This window comes from Myxocyprinus asiaticus, chromosome 43 (assembly GCF_019703515.2).
Source record: "Myxocyprinus asiaticus isolate MX2 ecotype Aquarium Trade chromosome 43, UBuf_Myxa_2, whole genome shotgun sequence".
NCBI lineage: Eukaryota > Metazoa > Chordata > Actinopteri > Cypriniformes > Catostomidae > Myxocyprinus > Myxocyprinus asiaticus.
Genome location: NC_059386.1, coordinates 20,275,082 through 20,299,665, shown reverse-complemented (window position 1 = coordinate 20,299,665; position 24,584 = coordinate 20,275,082). Strand labels below are relative to the sequence as shown.

The 24,584-nt window shown below is 39.9% G+C and overlaps 1 protein-coding gene across 1 annotated transcript in view; it reads left to right on the top strand.

The window, feature by feature from the left end:
* Window positions 1-23,732, top strand: part of dchs1b (dachsous cadherin-related 1b) — a 157,382-nt gene extending 133,650 nt beyond the window's left edge. Inside the window, exons 7-21 of the mRNA XM_051686208.1 lie at window positions 871-1,058; window positions 1,313-1,409; window positions 2,567-2,724; window positions 4,932-5,781; window positions 8,979-9,218; window positions 10,753-10,878; window positions 10,980-11,189; window positions 12,698-13,564; window positions 13,903-14,016; window positions 14,547-14,758; window positions 15,114-15,265; window positions 15,988-16,118; window positions 18,762-19,048; window positions 19,344-19,485; window positions 19,617-23,732. Coding sequence (XP_051542168.1) covers window positions 871-1,058; window positions 1,313-1,409; window positions 2,567-2,724; window positions 4,932-5,781; window positions 8,979-9,218; window positions 10,753-10,878; window positions 10,980-11,189; window positions 12,698-13,564; window positions 13,903-14,016; window positions 14,547-14,758; window positions 15,114-15,265; window positions 15,988-16,118; window positions 18,762-19,048; window positions 19,344-19,485; window positions 19,617-22,228 — 6,386 coding nt within the window. The 3' untranslated portion in view covers window positions 22,229-23,732. The remainder of the gene's footprint in view (window positions 1-870; window positions 1,059-1,312; window positions 1,410-2,566; window positions 2,725-4,931; window positions 5,782-8,978; window positions 9,219-10,752; window positions 10,879-10,979; window positions 11,190-12,697; window positions 13,565-13,902; window positions 14,017-14,546; window positions 14,759-15,113; window positions 15,266-15,987; window positions 16,119-18,761; window positions 19,049-19,343; window positions 19,486-19,616) is intronic.
* Window positions 23,733-24,584: the final 852 nt, after the last annotated feature.

Sequence of the window (24,584 nt, the reverse complement as noted above, 5' to 3'; positions counted from 1 at the left end):
ATGAATTAAAGGTGCACTCAGTAATTCCTTTTTTCAATTTGTCATCTTGGATTTTTACTGACTCCTAGAGGCATGGATGCAGCATCGTTTAAACATGAGTTTTTTCAGTAATCATTGCCATTGTAGAAATACACTATTCACAGTCAGCCATGATTAATGTAATCCATGAGTGAAAGTATCAAATAACAGGGCGTTTTATGACACTAAGCGAGTAGTATTCGGCTGATCATGTGATACTAACATGGCAGCCCCCATGAGGGGACCCTCTCCATGTAGAATAAAACAGCTTTTTATTCAAGGTTACTGATATGACTGGAGTCTTCATCTAATATGAGTGTACATGATTTTATACTGTTTCAAAATTACTTAGGAGTAAAACTTTTTAAATGAGGAAAAAATTACTTAAGTGAACTTCTGTTTTACAAATTTAAATTGATTGCACACAATGAAATTAAGTTTAATTAAGATACTAACTCTTTTTAATTAACTGTAATGAATAAGTAACAAAAATTCTTTTTTTGAGTATTAGATCTTGGAGAATGCCACTGAACTGGGATTTGTGCATTCAATATATGTCCTTTCAGTACATTTAGAAAGTGCTCATTGTCTTGCAGCCAAGTTTGGGGAACGCAGCACTGGATGGTAGTAGATATCCACTACCATCCAGTGCTGCATTCCCCAAAAGCATTGTAAGCCTAAGTAGATCTTTGAAACCATTGGCGCCAATGGTCTCTATGATCAACTTAAGCTTGCGATGCTTTTGGGAAACGCAGCCCAGGACATTTTTACTCTACTATGTTTAACTAAGGTCTTCAAAGTACTACTGCATCTTGTCTTACTTACTCTCTCTCTCTCTCTTTGTTTGTGTAGGTGAAATCAGTACCAGAGCAGCTTTGGACCGTGAGCACCAGTCCAGTTATCAGCTGATTGTTGTGGTCCAGGATGGAGGTACCCCTCCCCGTAGTGCCACTGGAACAGCCCACATCACTGTGCTCGATGAGAATGACAACGCTCCAGCGTTCAGCCACACACAGCCTGGCAGGGAGATTCTCATTCAGGCAAGAGACAGACTGGCACAGACTGTTTTCATAGCCTTAAATCAGTTTGTCATAACATAGGAGCTTGCAGCATGGACCATCATATGTTTATTAAAGGACAGTTTACACATCATAAAAATGTCATTGAGTCTGTACATAATATCTTTCAAAAATTGTTTATGTGACCTTGGATATGTTCCCACTCTAGCTGATCTGTTAGGATCAGGTATAAGCAGCCAGACTGTGTTGTTTGTAACTTGGTTGATGTTTTGCAGGTTCAGGATGGTCTTCCTGCGGGTTCTTTATTAGGAACTCTGAACGCCAAAGACCCAGATGAGGGAGAGAATGGCACAATTTTTTACTCATTATCAGGTAAGCAAGAACCAGAATAGACTATCAAAGGGATAGTTCTCCCAAAAATTTTAATTCTGTAGTTTACTCACCCTTGTGTTGTTCTGCGAACACATATGACTTTCTTTCTTCCGTTGAACACAAAAGGTGATGTCAAACACAATGTTAGTCTCAGTCACCATTCACTTTCACTAAATCTCATCAGCCTCTCTTCACAATACAACAGTTTTAAAGAATTTTAAGGATTTTTTTTTAAAATATGTTTTATGTTTTTAAGAATATGTGATATCATTTGAAAGAAAGCATATCAACTGAACTTTTAAGAAACATCAGTATTTTTGATGATAGAACTTTAATAATTAGAGCTAAAATATAGAAGCCATGCATGAAGTACAGTTTTCATATTAAACAAAAGAATTATCATATAATTTAAAGACTGTTGCCAAACATTGGTCCAGTCAGCCAGAACCAAAGAATCAAAGCACACAAAAAAATTCCTTAATGTCCGTGTCAAATATGATTTTACCTGAACAATTTCAGAAGCTTGTGTCACCTCTCTGTCTACACTTTTGACTTGGTCACTAATAATTTTTTTTTTTTTTTTTTTTCTAAATCAGATAACACAAACCATCACGAATACTAAATTCAATATAATAGCCAAACAAAAACATGGAAAAGTCAAATAATTATGTCATTATTTAGATGTATACTGTGACATTAGATTAGTGTTGTCACATACATGACTCTACGAAAGAAGCTGACTGGGAGCGCTAGCCAGTGGGATTAGTGCTTTTGATTTAGTTCCACACACTGCCGAAACAACCAGCTGGCAGGGGCTTCTGCTGGGTCTTAAAGGCTTCGTTTTAGGTGATGGCTGCACTTTTTTACATTATTTCTCAAAAGTGGGGGAGACCAATTTAGTTATTTTTAAAAGTTATAATGGTTCCTAAGCCCCTGAGCGTGAGTACATTATGACAGAATTTTCATTTTCCGGTGTACTATTTAAAAAAAAGTATTGGCTCATGTTATTCCCAGAGGATATTATTGCAAAATGTCTCCTTTTACAAAAAGTAAGATGTCCTTACACTTCTCTTTGTGTCCAACGTGATGTATTGTATGAATAATTATACTTCCATATTTGTCTCTGTTTATGTTTCCATTTGTCCTTGCTCTTAAAGGCTCTAGAGTGGAACGTTTCTCCTTGAACCCAAACACTGGAGAGCTGCGCTCCTCCTTCCCCCTTAGGCGAGCTGAAAAGGCAGAGTACAGCTTCTCTGTGACTGCCTCGGATCGCGGGGCACCATCTCAGAGCTCTTCCACTGCCTTACTTATACAGGTGAGGTTTTACAGACACATTTCAAAACACATCACATCACTTTTCCAGGGATGTTAAGCTGTGGTGCTCATATGGGAGATGCAGGTTCAAATCCGGATCTATTTTTGTCTTGTATTGAATGAGATTTGCAGTGTAGCTGCAGTCATGAAGTCTTACTGCATGACCACCACAGCTTACAACTGTACACAGTGACTTCCAATATGAACTAGCCACCTTTCACTCTGCCAAACTATCATCACGCTCACAGTCCCCTGAGCTGTGGTATCAGTATTCAAGCAGGGAAATTAGTTCTGACCCAGAGGCCAGCTCCTGTCTATGCAAACACAAACACCTCCAAACTCCCAGGATTGCTTCCTGTTCCAGAGGAACAGGCTGTAACTTAAAACCATGAATTAATCCCAATGCACAGCATGGAATGGCATGAATCAGACATGTAATACAAAGAGGTACCGTGAAACTGAAAATTTTCCATCATTTACTGAATTTTTAATACATTGACCAATAATTCATAATGCCTACGACTCAAAATCACCCTCTGGTCTGGAACCTCTGGTCACATGGTATTTTTGAAAATAGGTTCATTTGTGTCCCTTTTCAGTCCATCGAAAAAGTTTCCAGATATCTACATTCCAAAGAGTTGTGCTTTGCAGAATTATTCTTGGCAAACGGTACAATCTATTTTGTAGTAAAATATCTTTGATGCTTTTACAGGTGTGATTTCAAAAAGGGAATTGGATGCTAATTGTAGAGCATGCAGTTGACTGTAATTTTGGTGCTCCCTGTTTGTAAGGCTTAGATGAGAGAGAGTGAAAGAGAGAAATAGCAGAGAAAGAGAATGCACCTTTGAATCAAGTGCTCCCAGATGGCTCTGATGAGGCCCAGCTGTGGTTCCCTATGATCAAATGGCAAGCTGCAAACTTCAGTCCCCTAACACAGTAGCACCAACTGATACTCTTGCACCAGAGAGTCATGCACCATAACAATATCAAGATAATATTTTACATGCCGTAATACCAGCCTCGCCTTAAAAGTCCAGTGTACCCAAAATATGGATCAACTTCAATCCATCTGTTGCTTTCATTCCAGCCATCCGGAATGTGTGTACTGTTTTTTTTTTTTTCACTGGGATATTAGTATGAAAGACTTCACCTGTCATGATTACTGAAGAGTTTTCTGGCTCTACTTCAAGGACATGGAAATGGGCCTGTATTGTGACAGACAGGTTCAATGCATCGTAATCTTTCTCTAATGCACTCAGTTGACCCTTAAAACAATAAGGACATATTTTACCATGTTTAATTTACTGAAACCTTTGTCTAATGATGACAAATAACCATCTGTATGTGCTTTAATGGGTATACCCTTCTGAAAAGACCAGTTCATGGATCTCCATGCTGGTCCAGTGTGATTTATGCTGTTAGTGCTGGGTTGGTTATGGTCTAGCTGGTGAACTATTTCTAGTTAAGAAGCCTGGAGGGCAGACCAGAACACCAGCATCCCATGATTAGGACCAGCATCCAAAACACAACACAAGCTGGACTGGTCTTTTCAGCAGTGTATATAAAACATATATATATATATATATATATATATATATATATATATATATATATATATATATATATATATATATACATATTTCTCAATTTATATTGTTTTGTGGGTCATCAATGGGATTGTTTAGTCCACTTTTATGTTATAAATCTGTACTGGGTCTGTACGTTGCTTAACTGTCATGAAAATAATGTCACAATGTAAAAACATTTGTGGCCCTAAAAATAGGCTTTATTTTTATATATGCAAAATCTAGTTTCTTTTTTGTTTCTTTTGCTTTTGTAGTGGAACAGAACCAGGACATTTTTTGACAGGTTTTGTGAGAATCACCAAGTATTTTTAGTCTGTGAAATTAGACTGAGTATTATCAAGCTTGCACAGAAACTGGCTGAATTTAGAATCTATTTTGTTCTGTCACTCAGAACTGCTTTTTTATTAACTGAGGCATTTGTGTTGAGTTTCACAGGATTCGTTATCACATTTGTGTCCCTTAAACTATTTAAAAATTGTTTGGGGAGCTTCATAGTTCCCGGGAAATATTGTAAAATGTCGACGTTCTGCTTAATATCTATCTTTAGAATTGCAGAATTTGTAGCATCACAATTTAAACAATTTTTCAAATGAAAATACTCTTCCTTGTTCTCAACCTGTAGGTCATTGGCTCCTCAAGGACCCCTCCAAATTCCAACACCCTATCCATGACCCTCAACTCAGTGGAGGGGGCTAAACCAGGCTCTGTTATTGGTTCAATCAGGTCACATGACCAGCTTGAAGTCATAGCAAATGGTCAGGTGACCTACCTGGTAGTGGGAGGCACAGATCATGATGGGACATTTATGGTGGACCGTCTGACAGGAGATGTATACTTGGCTAGAGAGCTGGACTATGAAAAGGGATCACGGTATACTCTACAGATTGAGGTGGATGACTTTTCAAAGGCCTATCCAAGCAGTCACATGGTGCAGTTAGAAATCAATGTGGAGGATAGTAATGACCATGCACCACAGTTTCCAGAAGATCCGGTCACTATTGTCATTCCTGAGAATATGCAAGCAGGTTCTTCGATCTACACCTTCCAGGCCACCGATAAGGATGGTAGTGGCCCCAACAGTGAGATACGTTATTCTATCCAACAGCAGTGGCCTGATAGCTCAGATCTCTTCACTCTTGATCCAGTCACGGGAGTCCTGACGCTAGGCCAAGAGCTGGACCATGAAAAGACCTCCAGCCTCTTCCTGGTGGTCCATGCCACAGATTCAGTTATGGATCCCAATCAAAGACTCTGGGGATCGGTAACAGCACGAGTGTTTGTGACTGATGAGAATGACAATGCACCGATCTTCAGCTCCCCTACAGCTGTTAGTGTGATGGAGGACCAGGCTGTTGGCTTTGTCCTACTCTATGTCATGGCCCAGGATGCAGACCAGGGGGAAAATGGACGAGTGTCCTACAGGATCAAGTCAGGCAACACAGCAGAACAGTTCAGTCTCAGCCCCAACAGTGGTAAGAATCATTACTTCAGGGTGCTTTTAGACTAGAACTTTTGGTGTGCACCCGGGTTCGAATGATGTCAAAGTTCGGTTTATTTGGATGATATGAACACTGTTTTCCAAACTTGGGTGCACACCAACAAACCGCACCCGAGTCTGCTTGAAAAGGAGTTCATGTGAACTCCTTTATGGTTCGCTGCTGATATGAACACAATCGTACCAAACCATGGTTGTAAACCGCTTGTATTGACACAAAATTTGCATGTTTGCAGGCTCCCGATCACAATTATTATGGTATAATGCATTTCTCATACCTGCTTGTCTCCATATAAATCCCGTTTAGAGAGCAGCTCACATTCTTCACATTTCTTGTAATGCATCCGGGGGCTCGCAGCAGACAAATCACATCACATTCATCACATCATTGCACATCATTGCATCTGCTGGAGACAAACACAAGTTTTGTTCTGTGCATGTAAATTTTTGGTGGTAAATCCAAAGAGATAAATACTTTAATTACACAGTGAAATTGATGTCTTCTTGTTACCTGGTTACAGTGATAAAACAGCCGGCGCTTGTACTCACACTGATGACGTATTCGGACCGCGGTTAGAATCCGAATAATATGATGTGAACAGAGACCAGCGAAACTAACTTGGGTTCGATCCAAGCAATCGGACCAAGAGTGAAAGCACCCTTAAAGAATAGTAAACCCAATAATGAAAATTCTGTCAATTCTGCTAAGTAAATGATGACAGAATTTTCATTTGGAGGATGCACTATCACTTTAACTCTATTTGAAAAATGTCTCCTTCTCACACCATGCTGCATTATGGGCCATTCCCTCAAAGCCCAAGTAATTTAGCAAGAAAGGATAATTTTCTTGAAGGGTTTATTCATGGGAGCACATTATTCTGGCCCTGTCAACCGCATCTCTTTGATTTGGAGTTGGAAATATCCATTAGCGAGAAATTTCTCCATCATCCAAGAAAATTACCATATACAGCTCACGCAAAATTCGATTAAAAATACAAAGACACCTAATTGACTGACCAGCTGTAGATGATTTTCCTTCCAGTATAGTCAAATGGTTTGTGATGTAGGTTAGTATTTAAATGGATAGTTCACCCTAAAAAATGAACATTCTTTCATCATTTATGTACCTTCATTTGTTCCGATCCTGTATGACTTTCTTTCTTCCATGGAACACCAAAGGAGAAATTTAGTAGAATGTAGAGGCTACTTTCTTCATTTCTTCTATATAATGAAAGTGGATGGGGACGAAGGGGTGTCAAGCTCCAAAAAGGGCACAAAAGCACCATAAAAGCATAAGTAGTCTGTTCAACTTATTCCAAATGTGTGAAAGCCATACGATAGCTTAGAGTCAGGAATAGACTGGAATTTAAGTCGCTATTCACTTACAATATTGCTTAACTATCATGGTCACCATTCACTTTCATTGAATGGAAAAGAGTTGTGTGGACAGACATTCTGCTTATAATAAGGCCTTTTTTTTAAAGATTTGAAAGATATTATTTTAATTTTGGGGGGAACTTATTCATTAAATTTCTGCTTTAAATCAGGTACATGCTACATACAAAATTCGCCTGAGAAATAAAGTTGAGTTAAAATGCAAGGTAAAGTCACAACAAATGTCAATAAACTGATAGTAGCCAGATGCTGGGAGTAGAACTTAACACTATTTTTACTGTGCGAAGAGATTGATGTTAAGAACAAAACCAGAGCTACCGTTTTCAGAAGCAAAAACAATCTTTAACATCTCAATGATGTTTTTAAAGCTACCGTGTGTTACTGTAGGTGGACTATAAATAAGAAAAGAGGCCGCACATAGACTTCGCACAAACACACAATAATATTTCGCAGTCAGCAAGCATTCGAGTTGCCATATGAACCGCAGGGGTGTTTTTATCCTGACTGACCCTCGCTCGAGCTTTAGCTGATGACAGCATTGCACAGAGGTAATGCTGGAACAGTTCAAAAATGGATCCAAAACAACAACTCCAGACCCTGCTCTTCATAGCAGCTGGTCAGCAAAAATCTTCTTTGTCAAGTTCCAGTTGGAGGAGCCAATCTGAGGAGAAAAACAGAATGAATGAAGCTTAAAATGAATTATGAGCTTTGGATATTGTGTTTGACTTTTATTTTGCATGAACAAATTCTTCAAATTTGGAATCTCAGGTACAGTACATGTTAACAGGGGAGTAATAAAGATGAAGAAGCCCTTGAAGTTTAATGCTAAAACCATACACTGACAAAAACATACCAAACAGTGACAAAATTGTTTTTGGACATGATCATGGTAATACCATTGTAGTCTTTCATTCAGTACCATGCTATACTGTATATGAAAGGACCATGATATTACAATCTGATATCATCGCTGTGCCTTGGTACCAAAACAGTACCGTACTTCTGTGTTAGTACCACACCTAAAGATTACCTTGGGAGCAGTTGGTTAAAAGTAAATAAAAAAATATCTTAGGAAAAGTCTGGGATCAGTTGTTTGCAGATGCCACTTTTGTTTTAAAAACAATAAAAATTCAGACGTTTTGATTGTGGCTTAAAGGGATTGTTCACCCAGAAATTAAAATTCTGTCATCATTTACCCTCATATTGTTTCAAATCAGTATGACTTTCTTAATTATGATGTTTTCTTGAATATCATGGTCTGTCTTTTCAATACAATGGCAGTGGAGTGTGCCTCACTTTAAAGCTTAAAAAAAAGGAATCAAATGCACTACGGATATTAAGATTTTCACTGAAGAATTGCTTAAATTTCAGGTTGTTTCTCACCAAAATCTATCGTATGTATTCAGAAGACTTGGAATATGAAGCAAAAGTGGCATTGGATACTTTTATGATACTTTTGGGTCCTTTTTTATGTTTTTTTAACCACAATCCACTACAGATGTATTGAAAAGACAGACACACCACAGATGCGTTATTTGTTAAAACATCTCCTCCTGTGTTCCGCATAAGAAAGAAAGTCATACAGGTTTGTAATAACATGAGGATGAGTAAATAATAGGTAAACTTTTCCTTTAAGTGTCCAAATACTTATTGGGTCCACTGTATTGAAGAGATATCCCCTCTTTAGAAGTGTTTCTTTCTATTAAACCACAGAGCAACTGAGTACAATGCAATACTGTGAACCCCTCATGCAGGGTTTTCTCTTCTCCTAATCTCCAGGCTCTCTTTCCATCCTGAAACCTCTGGATCGTGAGGAGCAAGAGAGCTACAACCTTACCATTGTTGCTGAGGACCACGGCATACCCCATCACTCCACCACTCAGATGCTGTTTATCCAGGTGATTGATGTAAACGATGAAGCACCATGGTTTGAAAGGACTGAATTTGAAGCTCAAATCAAAGAGAACCAGCCAGCAGGAACAACCATACTAAAGGTCTCCGCCTCAGACCGGGATCACGGTGAGTGATATTTGATTACTTTATGCATTAAACCATGTGTTAAATGTACCTTTACTACTAGGGTATTCTGACTGTTCAAATATTCATGACCTGTGTCTGAAAATGTTGCCATCTGGTTAAAGCTGTTATGTTGTGTTGTTTTGTTTTTTTAAGTTTCCTGTTGAGGATATGTGGGACTCTTTCTAAGCCCCCTGGGCAGAATGAGAGAGTATAAAAGAGAGAGATTGTAAAGACATTCTCCAGGAACTATTAATTGAGTAAGCAGGTGCTCATGCCAAAGCAAGCTGACTTTGCACGCAATCTGGCATCCGTATGTCTTTGGTCTTCGCTTATGTTCATTTTGTGGACCAATACTCGGCTGCTGAATCAGCAAATTGAACTACTAATGAAACGTATGATGTGTTAAAAGCAAGATGAAAAGGTTTTAACCTGAATATTTTATGACATTGTACACATCTGTTTTAATGCAAATTAGGTTATTCACTAGTTCCTGTACAGTTCTGAGTCAGAATGTATTTTTAATTCTGAAATAAGAGAGGATTTTTGTAGATTGTTACAAGTCACAGGATATGTTCAGAATAGCATACTAACTACTCTTAATTTTTCTGGTATATATAGTATGTATACTTCACACAATATCTAACATTTCTGCATGCATAGAGTACCTGGTTTACCTATTAAATTTCTGTATTCCTACAATGAAAAACACACACTTTGACATTCCATTTCCAGTGTGATGAATTACCTGGAAGTAATATCAACTACGATTGATGATAACATCTCTTTTTTTTGTTTGTTTGTTTGTTTTTTGACTCATTATTTGATCTGACTTTCAAAAGTTAGACATCTTTAGATAAAATTTAATAAAAACATTTAAAAAGCCACATAATTGAATACCCCTCAAATGCAACTTAATGAGGCATATGATAACAATGTAGAATACCGTACTACTGTTTGAAACATTTATAGTGAAATAATGGTGTATTCACATCATGTCGAAATTTCCATAATTAAGAAAAAACGTTAATGTCTTCATTGAACTCGTAATTACAAGTTTTAAACTTGGAATTCTATGAAAGCTCCGACTTGACAGTCGTGACGTCCTCGCCTTAACAGCTTTTATGTTTGTTATGCCATTTTATTATAGTTAGTGTTCCCTGGTGTGCTCAATTTGTCCATAAACATTTTGCAAGAACATATAGAGGTGAATTAATGAATTTATGTGATTAATTCAAATGATTTCTAAGTATGAGGATGTGAACAGCTCTGAGTAGAATCTCAGAGTTGTCATCTCGTAATTACAGTACAACATGATGTGAATGTACCATAATGAGAGAGTTTCACTTAAAAAAATAAAAAATAAAAAAATAAAATAAAACTTTTTGGCAATAAACTGTGTATACTGCACAGTATACATTAAGGTAGTGTTCCATTCCAATGATAGCTATCGATTAAGTCACCAATCACGATTTTGCACATCATACTGAACAGAATTATTGATTATATATTTCTGGTTTTAATGACTGTGTTGCAGGAACTAACGGCCTGGTGACTTATGGTGGAGTGACTGAGGATGGATTTATAATTAATCCAGAAACAGGTGTAATATCTGTCACCCAGGTCCTAGACAGGGAATTTAAGGACCACTACACTGTAACGGGTACTTAAAAATATTATTATTATTGAATATTACAACTGATAATCATAACCCATAATTAACTTAGGAACTTACTAACCATACTTATGTCTTTTGTTTGTCAGTGTATGCAAAGGATGGTGGCATACCCCCTAACTTTGCCAAGGCCAAAGTGCACATCACTGTGCTGGATGAGAATGATAATGCTCCTGCTTTTGGGAGGCAACAATACAGTCTGGAGGTTCCTGAGAACCTAGAGCCTGTGGAGCTATTTGCCCTCAAAGCCACGGATCAGGACACTGGAGAGAGTGGCCGACTGGAATACAAGATCAGTGGTAAAACTATAAATTCTTATTGTTTTCACAGAGCAACATAAAGAAGAAGAAAAATATGAAGAGCTTTTTCCAGTAGATTTACACATCATATACATTTTGAATTATATTACATTTTAAATCATTTTTAATTATCTGTGATAAAGGCATATGTTACTGTTTAATGTTAAAATTTCAGTCTAAATTATTTCTTTCTAAAAAGAAGGATGTATCACTTGAAAAAGTGAAAAAACTCCATAAAACAGCCTAAGGTGGTTTTAGCTAGTTTAATCTGGTCTAGCTGGTCTCTCAGTCTAGACAAGTTTGTCTTCAGCTGGTCTCCCAGCCTTGCCAATCTGGTCTTCAGCAGGTCTAGCTGGTAACCCAGCCTGGCCAAGCTGGTCTTTAGCAGGATTAACTGGTCTCCCAGTCTTTCCAAAAATGGTCTTAAGCTGGTTTAGCTGGTCTCCCAGTCTTACAAAGCTGGTCTTCAGCAGGTCTAGCTGGTCACCCAGCCTGGCCAAGCTGGTCTTCAGCTGGTCTGCCAGCCTGGCTATGATGGTCTTCATCTGGCCTAGCTGGTCTCCCGGCCTTGCCAAGCTGGTCTTCTGTAGGTCTAGCTGGTCACCCAGCCTGGATATGATGGTATTGAGCTGGTCTAGCTGGTCTCCCAACCTGGCTAAGATGATCTTCAACTGGTCTCTCTGGTCTCCCAGCCTGGCTAAGATGGTCTTCAGCTGGTCTAACTGGTCTCCCAGCCTTGCCAAGCTGGTCTTCAACTGGTCTAGCTGGTCTCCCAGCCTGGCTAAGATGGTGTTCAATTAGTTTAGCTGGACGGCAAACTGGTTTCCAAGCCTGGCCAGCTGACAAATGCCCAAAACCCCCCTAAAATCAGCAAACCAGACCAGCATGACCAGGCTTGGAGACCAGCTAAGACCAGAAAACCATTTTAGCCTGGTTTAAAAAGAAGGATGTGCCACTTACCCTGAAAAAACACCCTAAAACAGTCTAAGATGCTTTTAGCTTGTTTAATCTGGTCTAGCTAGTCTCCCAGCCCTGACAATCTGGTCTTCAGCAGATCTAGATGGTCTCACAGCCAGGCTAAAATGGTTTTCAGTTGGTTGAGCTTGTCTCCCAGCCTTGCCAAGCTGGTCTTTAGCAGGTCTAGGTGGTCTTTCAGCCTGACTAATATGGTCTTAATCAGGTCTAGCTGGTCACCCAGCCTGGCCTAGCTGGTCTTTAGCAGGTCTAGTTTGTCTCGCAGCCTGACTAAGATGGTCTTCATCTGATCTGGCCGATCTTTCAGCCTGGCTAAAATGGTGTTCAGTTAGTTTAGCTGATCGGCTAACTGGTTTTCAAGCCTGACCAGCTGACAGATGCCCAAAACCCTTCTAAAATCAGCAAACCAGACTAGCCTGACCAGGCTTGGAGACCAGTTAAGACCAAAAAAACATCTTATCCTGGTTTAAACTGTTATTTTTCCAGCAGGTTAATATTAACAAATGTTATGTCTCTGTATTGCTCTTCAATAGCTGGAGATCCAGATGGCGACTTTCAACTTGACAGTTCCTCTGGAGCTCTCTTGACCTCCAGACCTCTGGACCGGGAAAGGAAGAACAGTTATTCCCTGGAGGTGGTGGTCCAAGATCATGGTAGTCCCTCCCTGAGCAGCACCGCCACTGTGGATGTCAATGTCCTTGATGTAAATGACAACAGCCCCAAGTTTGGCAGCAGTAGCTACACAATTGATGTCTCAGAAGATACTGCTGTAGGTAAGGTGGTGCTGGATGTGACTGCAACAGATGTGGATGAGGGTGAGAATGGTCAGATCCTATACTTCCTAAGCCAAGAGGCCAAAGGTGCATTCACAATAGACCCAGACACAGGGCGAATCACAACCATATCACCCCTGGACAGAGAAAAAAGAGCTTCTTACACCTTCCAAGTGTATGCAGTTGACCTATCACCTGCCGCACCCCACAACACCTCAGCCCTGGTAACTGTTACCATCCTGGATGTCAACGACAATGCACCATTCTTCATCCAGGACCCACTTATCATTAATGTGTCTAGTGGAAGTGTGTCTATGCATCAGGTGGTGGCCACCATGAGAGCAGAAGATAAGGACTTTGGAGCCAACGGGTCTGTGTTCTACCGGTTTGCGATGCCAGTGCAGGGTTTTGCTATTAATTCACTTACAGGAGAGGTCCAGACCACAGAGAAGCTGCAGACCCTGATGCAAACCCAGCGCACACTCATAGTGGAGGCTATGGATCAGGGCAGCCCTCCCCAATCTTCTCTAGGGGTGGTGATCATCTATGTGAAGGAGCAAGACTACAAGGGCATTCGATTCTCTCGCACCGCCAGAGATGTTAGTATCCAGGAGAATGCAGCTAAAGGTAGGTAGAGAATTACATAATTACAATAATGATTTGGTGATTCAGACTGTAACCTACTCTCACATTTAACATTCAGTTAACATTCTCACATCATACTGGATAATAAATCCTTCAGTGAAAGGGAATCTTTTGTAATATCTGTTTTTCAAAGAACTGAAATTAGACAATTAAGGCCTTGAATAATTTAGCAAGCAACTGTTTGTTGAAAACTGCAGCATTATATTTCAGCTATCACTCACAGACATTTTTGTGCAGCTCCCAGGTTTGCTCTGAAAGCCAATCCATCATCTTGAGTGAATGTAGCGAGTATTGACATTTTTGTGTATTTTCCCCCACAGGCACTGCGGTTGCACAGGCTCAGGCTCAGCACCCCGATGGCAGCCGTGATGGCATCACTTACACCATCTTCAGTGGGAACAAATTTAAGTCTTTCAGCATCAGCTCCAGTACAGGTCAGAAGAAAACCCTGTGAATTATGGGTTAGACCACCTCTAAAATTTGTACAAGATGCTCCAATCTGGAAATTGGATTTTTATGGCTTTTGGTCCATGTCTATTCAATTTGAGGCCATCTATATGCTAGTGTACTCTTAAAACATTAAAAATGCAAAATTTAAAATCTACCTTTTCCAGGAAAATGAACCAAAATATTGGTGACTCATGTTGCACTACTCAGATTTTTGTGCAGTCACATGCTCTCTTGAATGATAACATCCCTTTCCCTAATACAACCTGCATCCGACTAAAAAGGCACGAGCCCATAGATGTGTTCCACCCAAACTTTTTTCAATAGGAAATACGTCAGCACAGGAACAGCACAGAAAATCAAGAGATTTTTTGGGGTCTTTCAACTCATCAAAGAAGTTAGGAAGAATATACAATTTTGAAGTTAGTCACAATGAAAAAGAAAAAGACAGAAGAATAGAACCTGTTGCAATGTCAGGCAGTTGACCTACTTCAGCGCATCATCTCTGCTTTCACAGGTGAAATCTGGGTACAGAGCTCCAATGGCCTGGATTTTGAGGACACGCCAAGACTCCGCCTAGTGGTGAAGGCTGAAACTACATCATCTAGCTCCTTTATGGCTGTCAACCTGATTCTTCAGGATGTAAATGACAACCTACCACGATTCCAGCTACAAAACTATGTTGCATATATGCATGAAGCACAGGGCTATGACTTTCCCATCATTCAGGCAAGGGCTCTTTATTTTTGGTACATTTTAAAGGTCAAAGGTAATTGTCATGCTAAAAATTCAGCGTATGTTGAGTTTTGGATGCTGGTGTGCTGATGTTCCTACCAGAACTCTTTACTAGCTGAACTAGCTGGTTTATCTTGGTCAACCAGCTTCACCAGCTGTTTTGGCATGGCTATGCTGGTCCACTTTAGTCTGTAGCTGCATAAAAAATTTGTACTGGTCTAAGTTGGTCTTTCAGCAGGCTAGAAGCATATTAAAAACATTCATATTCTACAAACATCTTTCTTTTAAGTTAATATAGGTTTTTCATGTTCAGTCTGCAATTGTATGGTAAGATTTATATATCCATTAGGTTGTGGCAGAGGATGTTGACCAGGGTCAGAACGGTCAGGTAACTTACTCTATTGAGTCTTCCAGGCAAAGTGGCCTTTTCAAGATTGACTCTCTGACAGGCAGCATCACTACAGCGGCTATTATGGACCGAGAAATCTGGACGCAGGCCAAGTGAGTGTACATATGTGTGTGCTGTGTTTTTTTGGCCCGTGAAGTCATTGCTCTGCGGGTCTTTTATTTCTTCTGTTCTGTGGAATGTAACTGTCCTCTCTGGGCTTTGTGTTATTTAGTTTGTGTGTGTGATGTTTTCAAGCCCTCATGTGTTTTGTGTCTGAAATGTTCCCCTGACCCCTGTCATGCTGAGTGATTTTAATTTACCACATTTTTGGGTCTGTTAGTGTTTTTGGATTGTTTTACGAATGTCCCTATCTTATCGAAAATAAAAGACATTTTTTGTTCTCTCTTTCTCTCTCAATCTCTAACACTTATTCCGTTAATGGAATAATTCCCCAAAAATTAATTTTCTCACTCTCATATACTCACCCTCAAGTCATTTTAAACCCTTATGACTTTTTTCTCACATTAAAAACACTAAAGGAGATACCTGACAGAATGTCCAAGCTGCTCTTTTCCATACAATCAAAGTGGATAGGGACCAGGGACAGCTGTGGTCACCTTTCACATTTATTGTATGGAAAAGAACAGCTTTGACATAATGCAAGAAAACCCTTTTTTTTTTTCTACACAAAAAAAAAAAAAAGTCATACAGGTTTGGAAGGACATGAGGCGGAGTAAATGATAACAGAATTTTCATTTTTGGGTGAACTATCTCTTTAAAGAAGCTCCACATTAAACTCTCCTTGACCGTTATTCATTCATCTAATTTGCTTCAGGCTGGTGATAAAGGCCACAGATCGTGGCAGCCCCAAGCTAGTAGGCACTGCCACCATCACAGTGATTATCGTCGACCTCAACGACAACAGTCCCACCATCCCAGTGCCACGGGAAGTTAGCGTGCCAGAGAGTAAGTAAACTAACTAGTGACCTATGACCCTTCCTTATCCATTTAAGAGAGCTTAAAGTCAGGGTTGTCATACTTTTTACTTCTTATTAGCTGTGGTATAATAACAATAATAATTAAAATCATCTTTTTATATGTATCTCACCTTTCATAAATGAAATGCAGCTCAAAGTGTTTCACAGGTCGGAGTATAAATGTTTTTTTTTTTTATCTAAAAAAAGTTTTTTCAATGTATAAAAACAAGAATGACAATAAAAATTACAATAAAAATGTAATATAATGACTTAAAAGTAAGGATGTCCCAATAACGATACTGGTATCGGAATCGGGTCTGATACCCCACTCATGTAATTGTACTCGTGCTCGTAAAAATGCTTTGATACAAAAAACCGATATCATCTGACGTACAAATGTCATTATGTAAACATTCATTTTACTAATTTAAATCACATTATGTCCTAGTGAGATTATTTAACTGCAAAAGCTGTGATTTAATGAGATAAATATATAGTTTTCATGTGCTACACGCTTCAAATGTGAGTGCTTGTGATTGTCTGGAGCTGGTGTTGTGCTGACATAAATATATAAAGTGCTCATACCTTTAAGAGCTCCTTGGCTCAGACACGGAAAACACCATCACGAGCATCGCACGTTCTGTTTGTAGCAGATGACATCAAGCAGAGCGCTAATTCACTTTGTAGCATGAGGCACATATACACTACATACATGTATTTTTTTTAAATTAAATAGCAGTCTTTTGCATTTTGATAATCACAATGGACCAGCTTTTCCAGACTGAGAAGCTACTGTACTATAGCAACACAGAAACACTTCAAAATAAATGCTCAGCCAAAATAAATGCTAAATTTACCTGTAAATGGAAAATATAAAATAAAATATGAGAGAAATAAATCACTACTGTATAGTTATGTAATATTCACAGTAATACTACTACTACTACTACTACTACTACTACTACTAATAATAATAATAATAAATCAATAGTAATTGTATTATATTAAAGCAATATCTCACATCTGTGATGCTCTGTTATAAAGCACTTTATTTGACAAAATATAACTCCAATGTTTTATTTTGGATTGTGCTGTGAGGTTCAGTATAAAAGCACATCATTTGATAAAAAAATAATACAATATTTTGTTGAAATGTAATTGTTATATTTTCATTTGATTAAAGTTTTAATTCATTCATTTATTTAAACACCATTTTGATGATAAATTTGAAATAAACTGTTTTTTTATTTTTTAAATAAACTGTAAAAAATAAAACAAAAAAAACAGGTATGAGACCAAAAAAGGAAATATCTTACTAAGTGGGAAGTACCTACTAAAAAGACTTATTAAAGCTGCACTACAGAACTATGGACTCTCTATCGATATCTGTGGTTGAAACCTAAAATTGCAAGTAACTTGCGGAGGAACATTTAATTTCAGTTGTGTTTTGGCACTGCTCTTCTGCACAGATGAATCTCATGGTTTGAGGTTACCTGCTTTGCTTGTGATCAATCTGTGATATTCACCTACAGAGTCATAATGTGCTATTTTCACTTTGATATTATGTAATTCGATTAAAAACTACAGCAATGTTATAAAATAGTCAGAAGTCATGAATATTAGTAAACATGCTACAGTATCTTCACTGGAAAATGTAGCCCTTAAACACTTTGTGAATGGTAAATACAATATCCCTCAAGTAATATTTAAATAATTAAAGCATGACAACAATATAAGCTTTAACAGCCGTACCAGAAAACATATCCAAGCATCATAGCAAGTAAACTGCTTTGCCAAACAGTTAACATCCATCCAGACTGCTGCACTGTTGCTGCTAAAATTACTCCAGCCTTCCCAGCATCACACACGCGACACAGACAGGGACAGGGTTTTGAACAGATTTTTTTCTCCCCTTTTCTCCCCAATTTGAAATGCCCAATTCCCAATGTGCTCTAAGTCCTTGTGGTGGCGTAGTGACTCGCCTCAATCCAGGTGGTGGAGGACGAATCTCAGTTGCCTCCGCATCTGAGACCGTCAATCCGCGCATCTTATCACGTGTCTTGTTGAGCGCATTACCGTGGAGACATAGCACGTGTGGAGGCTTCATGCTATTCCCCACGGCATGCATGCACAACTCACCACACACCCCACCGAGAGCGAGAACCACATTATAGCGACCCCAAGGAGGTTACCCCATGTGACTCTACCCTCCCTAGCAACCAGGCCAATTTGGTTGCTTAGGAGACCTGGCTGGAGTCACTCAGCACACCCTGGATTCAAACTCGCGACTCCAGGGGTGGTAGTCAGCGTCTTTACTCGCTGAGCTTCCCAGGCCCCACTGAACACAGATTTTTTTATGTACTCACTCAATAATGGACTTTTGTTTATTTTTTGTTTGTTTTAAATGTGAATGCTGGAAGCTTAAATAATTTCAGTTGGTTAAAGGTTCTAAGGAATAATAGCTAAAAGCAGCATCACCTGATTATTAATGTTGTAGCTTCCTTCAATTGCCCAACCTTTGTCTTTTGAAGGACATGTGATAGCTATCAAGAACTTTTATTACTGTACATGTTTATTCTTACACCTCCTAAACAATGTCTCTGCTCTCTTCTCTTCCTCTCTGTTCCTCCAGACTCTCTTATCGGGACTGAGATCACTATGGTTACTGGAAATGATGTGGATTCTGGCCCAGTTCTTTCTTATTCTCTGCAGCTGGATGCCCCATCACAGGGAAAATTCGGAATCCACCGCTACAATGGCCGTGTGTCTCTGACAGCATCACTGGACTTTGAGGAGAGGACATGGTATACGTTGACTATTCGAGCTTCAGATTCAAAGCACCAGAGTGAAGCCAATCTAACTGTGCTGGTGGAGGATATAAATGATAATGCACCTACATTTACACAAGATCTGTACCAGGTGACTTTATCACTTTTCTACCATTGTAACTATCATAGCTGTGAAACATTCTAAATTAACACTGTAAAAAAGTTAAAGGGATAGTTTACCTAAAAATAAAATTCTGTCATCAGTTACTCACCTCTATGTTGTTCCAAATCCGTATGCCTTTTATGTGATTTTAGGCACAATGTGAGCCTCTGTCACCATTCACTTTCTTTGCATATTTTTTCATACAAAGAAAATGAATGCTGACTGAGATCAACGTTTCTCCAAAATGCCAAGTAATAGTTTTGTTGTTCCTATTGTTTTCCAGGTAACACTTCTAGAACATTCTCCAACAGGAAGTACTGTTATCACAGTAACAGCCACTGATCGGGATTCAGGAGATAATGGAAGGGTCACCTATCGAGTGGTGTCATCAACGAGGGAGGGGTTTTATATTGATCCTAAAAATGGTATAAAGCTGATGTTTCCACTAAATATGTGTATATAGTTTTATCATATAGTTTATATTTAAACCATTAGCACTGTGATAAAATCACCTGCAATACAGTGTAAAAGTTCATCACTTCCTATGTCTTTACAGGAACACTTTTCATTAGACAGAAAGCAGAGTTTGACCCTGAGCAACCCACTGTGAGCATAGTCATTGAAGCTCATGATGGAGGGACTCCACCTCTGTCCTCTTCTGCCACAGTCCAGGTTCAGCTGACAGATGTCAATGATAATGCCCCCATATTCCATCAGTTGGAGTACAGAGCCACAGTACCTGAGGACCAGCTACCTGGAGCCACTATCCTGACCTTAGAGGCAGTTGACGGAGACCTGTCTCAGGAAAACTCTGGCTTTGATTTTGCAATCACCAGTGGGAACGTTGGAAATGCTTTCCAGATTGAAAGTAGCGTTCGTTTCATAGAGGGTCAAGGTTTCCAGACAGTAGGAACCCTGATCCTTGCAGAGCGACTGGATTTTGAGGCATTGTCACACTACAATCTCACCATTGCAGTCTCGGATCGTGGTGTTCCCCAACGCAGTTCCAGTGTACTGGCCATCATCACGGTCACTGATGTAAATGACAACCCTCCTGTCTTTGGCAGAGCTGAGTATATAGTGGCTCTGAGTGAAGGGGTCGCAGCAGGTACTGAAATCTTACGTGTGACTGCAACTGATCCTGATTCTGCTCCCTATGCAGAGATCCAGTACAGCATAAGCTCTGGAGATGAGATGAAACTGTTCTCGGTGGATCAGTGGACTGGGGCACTGAAGCTTCAAAGACCACTAGACAGAGAGAGCCGGACTTCCCATGTGGTTATAGTACAAGCCTCAGACGGCCATAGTCATTTTGCACTGGCCCCTATTAGTGTTGAGGTCAAGGACGTCAATGATAACAGACCTTACTTTCCCATTGCAACTATAACCACCAGTATTCGCGAGAACAAGCCACCCAACTCTGCTGTGACTGTGTTGCATGCTATTGACTATGACACAGGAGTTTATGGACAGCTAAAGTATTACATAATAGACCACTCCAGTCTGGGAAAAGATCTTTTCTTAGTAGATCAGAACTCAGGGGAAGTTCGTACAAAGCAGATGTTTGATTTCGAGAAGGTGAACTCATTTAATTTCATCGCTTTGGCTGTGGATGCAGGCAACAATTCAGCCACTGTCACTGTGCAGGTCTATGTTACAGGAGAGGATGAGTATGACCCAGTTTTCACCTCTTCAGACTTCTCCTTTGAAGTGCCAGAGGGAGCCAAAAAAGGTCAGAGCATTGGGCAAATACAGGCCAAAGATGAGGATGGTGGTGTGGATGGTATTGTCCTCTACTCCTTCCCCAATATCTCTCCATACTTTGATGTGAATAAGACCACCGGTGTGATCTACCTTAAGTTGGACAGCTCTAGCAGCTCAAGCGGTGGTAGTCGCTCAAAGAGAGAAACCCGCCTAATGACAATGGATGTCAATGCTCACAGCCCCCTTGATACCTCAAGAGTTGCTTCTGCTCAGCTCACCATTGACATCACTAACACATCCTTTGGTCTTGCAACTGACCTTAACATCCTTCTTGTGGGCATAATTGCTGCCTCTCTTGGAGTAATCATCTTATTAGTGATAATTGCTGTGGCCCTTTCTGTAGTAAGATCAAGGCGCAAGAAGAAAGGGCAGGATAATGGAAATAGTGCTGTGTCATCAGGAACTGCTTTGCAGAAGTTAGATGAGTCTAAACCCACAGGGGGAGACAGAATCTATCATCAGGCCCTTCCTGGATATACCGGTGAGGAAGAACGAACCGGTGGAGGGTCTTACACACGAGGAGGTTCCCTTGATCCCTCTCACTCCAGTGGACGAGGTTCTGCAGAAGCAGCTGAAGATGACGAAATCCGTATGATCAATGAATACCCGAGAGTTGCAAGCATCACCTCATCCATGCAAGAGCACATCTCTGCTCGGGGCCCTGACTCGGGCATCCAACAGGATGCGGACCAGCTCTCTGATATTTCTTGCGAACCTGGGCCACTTGATGCAAGCCAGTGGTTCAAAACTAAAAAACTGGGGAGCATCAGTGGTACCCTGCTCTCTGGTCAGCTCCCAGTCTATCGAGACGAAGGCGGGGGCTACCTTGGAGTAGGTCGAGGGTTGAACATTTCCCATCCAAAAGATTACGCATTTCCAGAGGATGGAAAACCCATGGTAGATGGGTCCCTCACAGCCATAGTGGCAAGTGACGAGGAACTAAGAGGCAGCTACAACTGGGACTACCTTCTCAACTGGTGCCCCCAGTTCCAACCCTTAGCCAGTGTTTTTACAGAGATTGCTAGGCTTAAAGATGAGAGCCTACCCCCCAACAATCCACGGCGGCCCTTCCAACCCAAACTCAAGACAGACCCCAAGCCAAGAATTGACCCGCCACCCCTCATTACCTCAGTGGCTCATCCAGGAGCCAAATCCGTCCCACCTAAACCAGCCATAGCACGGACGTTCCACCATTTGGCAACCCTCAGGCGCTCACCAATTAGCCATGAGGGCTCTATCTCCTCAGCTGCCATGTCACCTAGCTTCTCCCCTTCCCTGTCCCCACTTGCTGCACGTTCTCCAGCAGTCTCCCCATTTGGTGTCACTCAAGGTCCCTCAACCTCCATCATCAGCACCACAGAGCACTCACTAGAGCACAGTGATGATGCAGAGATGAGGATTTAATGCTGCATCGCACTCGATTTTATGAAGACCATTTTTTGTCTTTTGATAAGACATATTATTCACTCTAAGTAATGTTGCAAACCAGAAAAAGGCAGCATGAAAATCAGCCGCTCAGCCATGACGATGACACAGGTGTCTGGTCACTGACAGGGTTAAATCGTTATGCGGCTTTGAAATGACGTTACCCTTCATCAGAGCCACCGCAGTGTTGACGTAAAGAGTGTATGTGTTGCTTAGTGTTGTCTCACTGGCTGGCCAGGGAGTCAAAACATAATTGCTCCTTTGTTTTTTATATTTGATGACTCGGAACAACTTTGAAACTCCTCCAGTGTTGCGTTAAGTCCGTCCAAAATAGCTGCTATCATACTTTATAGACTGCTGTGAGAACTCTTTGTAGGAACTCAAATCACTAAAATCATGTTGGTTATGACTAAGAGATGTTTTCTGTTTTTTACCCCTCCTTATTTTTTATTATTATTTTTATTTTTGCAGTGATACTCTCCATTTCATTTATATATTTTTTAAGAAGTTTTAACTTCTGACTTTAGAAATGCCATTGCTTTGAGTGAGTAAAGAAGTTCTTACATTGTAGTGACTTTCTTTATGTGTATATTTGTATGTATGCTAGCCATAATATGAATTATCGTTGTATAGTGTCTAGGATCACCATACTGTGCGGTTGTGAAATTTTTGACACTTGTAATGTGAATGATTGGAAGATGTTGTATATTATTATTTATGAAGAAAAAGGCTGAAAGTGTTCAAACTTTCCATGTTACATAATGTTGTATTATAGGCCTTTTAAACTCATTTTGTCACCTCTTTAAACTAGACTTTTCATCATCCTAGCTAACTTATTGTAGAGAAGCTCTGACAAGACTAGACTGATTCAGGCTTATCGGATAGCTTGTCAAGAAATTGGTGAAACCTATAAGACTCTTCTTTTCTGAATGGGTTTCTTCCAACTAAATGCCAACTTAAACAGAGCAGCTCTGACAAACTGTTTCTGTGCTGCTTTTTTCTGATTGTAAGAAAGATCATGTTTGTATTGTCTGCATAACTGACCTTCGCTTGGCAAGTTTAGTGACAAAACTCTTACTCCATCATCTGGGATGCAGATATGTACTTTCAGGGTGATTCACCAGGAAACTGACCTTTTTTGGACAAACTCTAAAGTGCCCTGCATATTTATCTCACATCTCTGTGGATACAGATTTAAGCATTTGGATGACCTTCCTTTTTCAGAGCTATTTTGCTAACTCTGGTGCATGCCTGATACCACCACTGGCTCAAGCGTAAATGGCCCCTGTTTAACACCCAGAGGGGCCTAACATTTTCGAAGTCTGTCTTACGCAATTTTGAAAATGGACATTTTGTTGTCGAAACAGTCTGGAAAACATTGGTTTTGGAGACAGCTGCCTACATTCTGGCAGCAGTACAGTTTAAATAATCTGTACATATATTTAAATCAAATATTAAATTCCTACTGATTTCCTTTGTCAAACCTGAGTATTCACTCTTCCCTCCTTTAAGTTAAAATCAAAACCTGACTGGAGAGTGTAAAAGAAACTGAACTAAAGCAAAAGGCCAATCATCTGGCTTTTAGGGAAAAAAGAACACAGAAGGGGTCAGAGTCAAATTTGTCCTTCATTAAAAAGCCATTTAAAAGAATACAGTATGTTCCAAAGAACCGGCCCTTAGGCTGTGTATAGCCAAAGACAGGGTGTGCCCATTCTCAAATCAATTACATCCATGTAGAAACAGCAAGTATTTCTTTAAATTAAATCAGTTCATACACAAGAAAAATGTATAGATAATCATGCATGTTGTGCATGTGAGCCAACCATACCAGACATCTACTATGACTGATTACATTTGGCATAGCTGTATGTGCAAGGCATCCCATACAGGAAATGCATCACTCATTCATACAGTAACATGCTTATTTTACATCATCAACCCAATCTGTTAACACAACACATGTAGCTCTCCAGATGCAATGGATAAGTAAAACACTACATGGCCAAAAGTATGTGGACACCCCCTTCTAATAAGGGGGTTTTGCTATTTCAGCTTTACTCATTACTAACAGGTGCATAAAATCAGTGTACATCGGATATTTACATATGTGAAATAACATCCATTTTGCATTTTCTCTCTCTCAAATTCCATCTATGCCATACTGAGTTTTCTCATCCCCTGCTGCGAGGTTGCTGTTGGCCAAGATTCAGCTCTCTTCCATCTCTGCTATGCATGTCTAACTGATTTACACCATCCCAGATATCACACAGAAATAACAGTCTCACTCGCTTGCACAGTCAGTGTCTTATAAACACTGTAATGAGCAATGTGAACA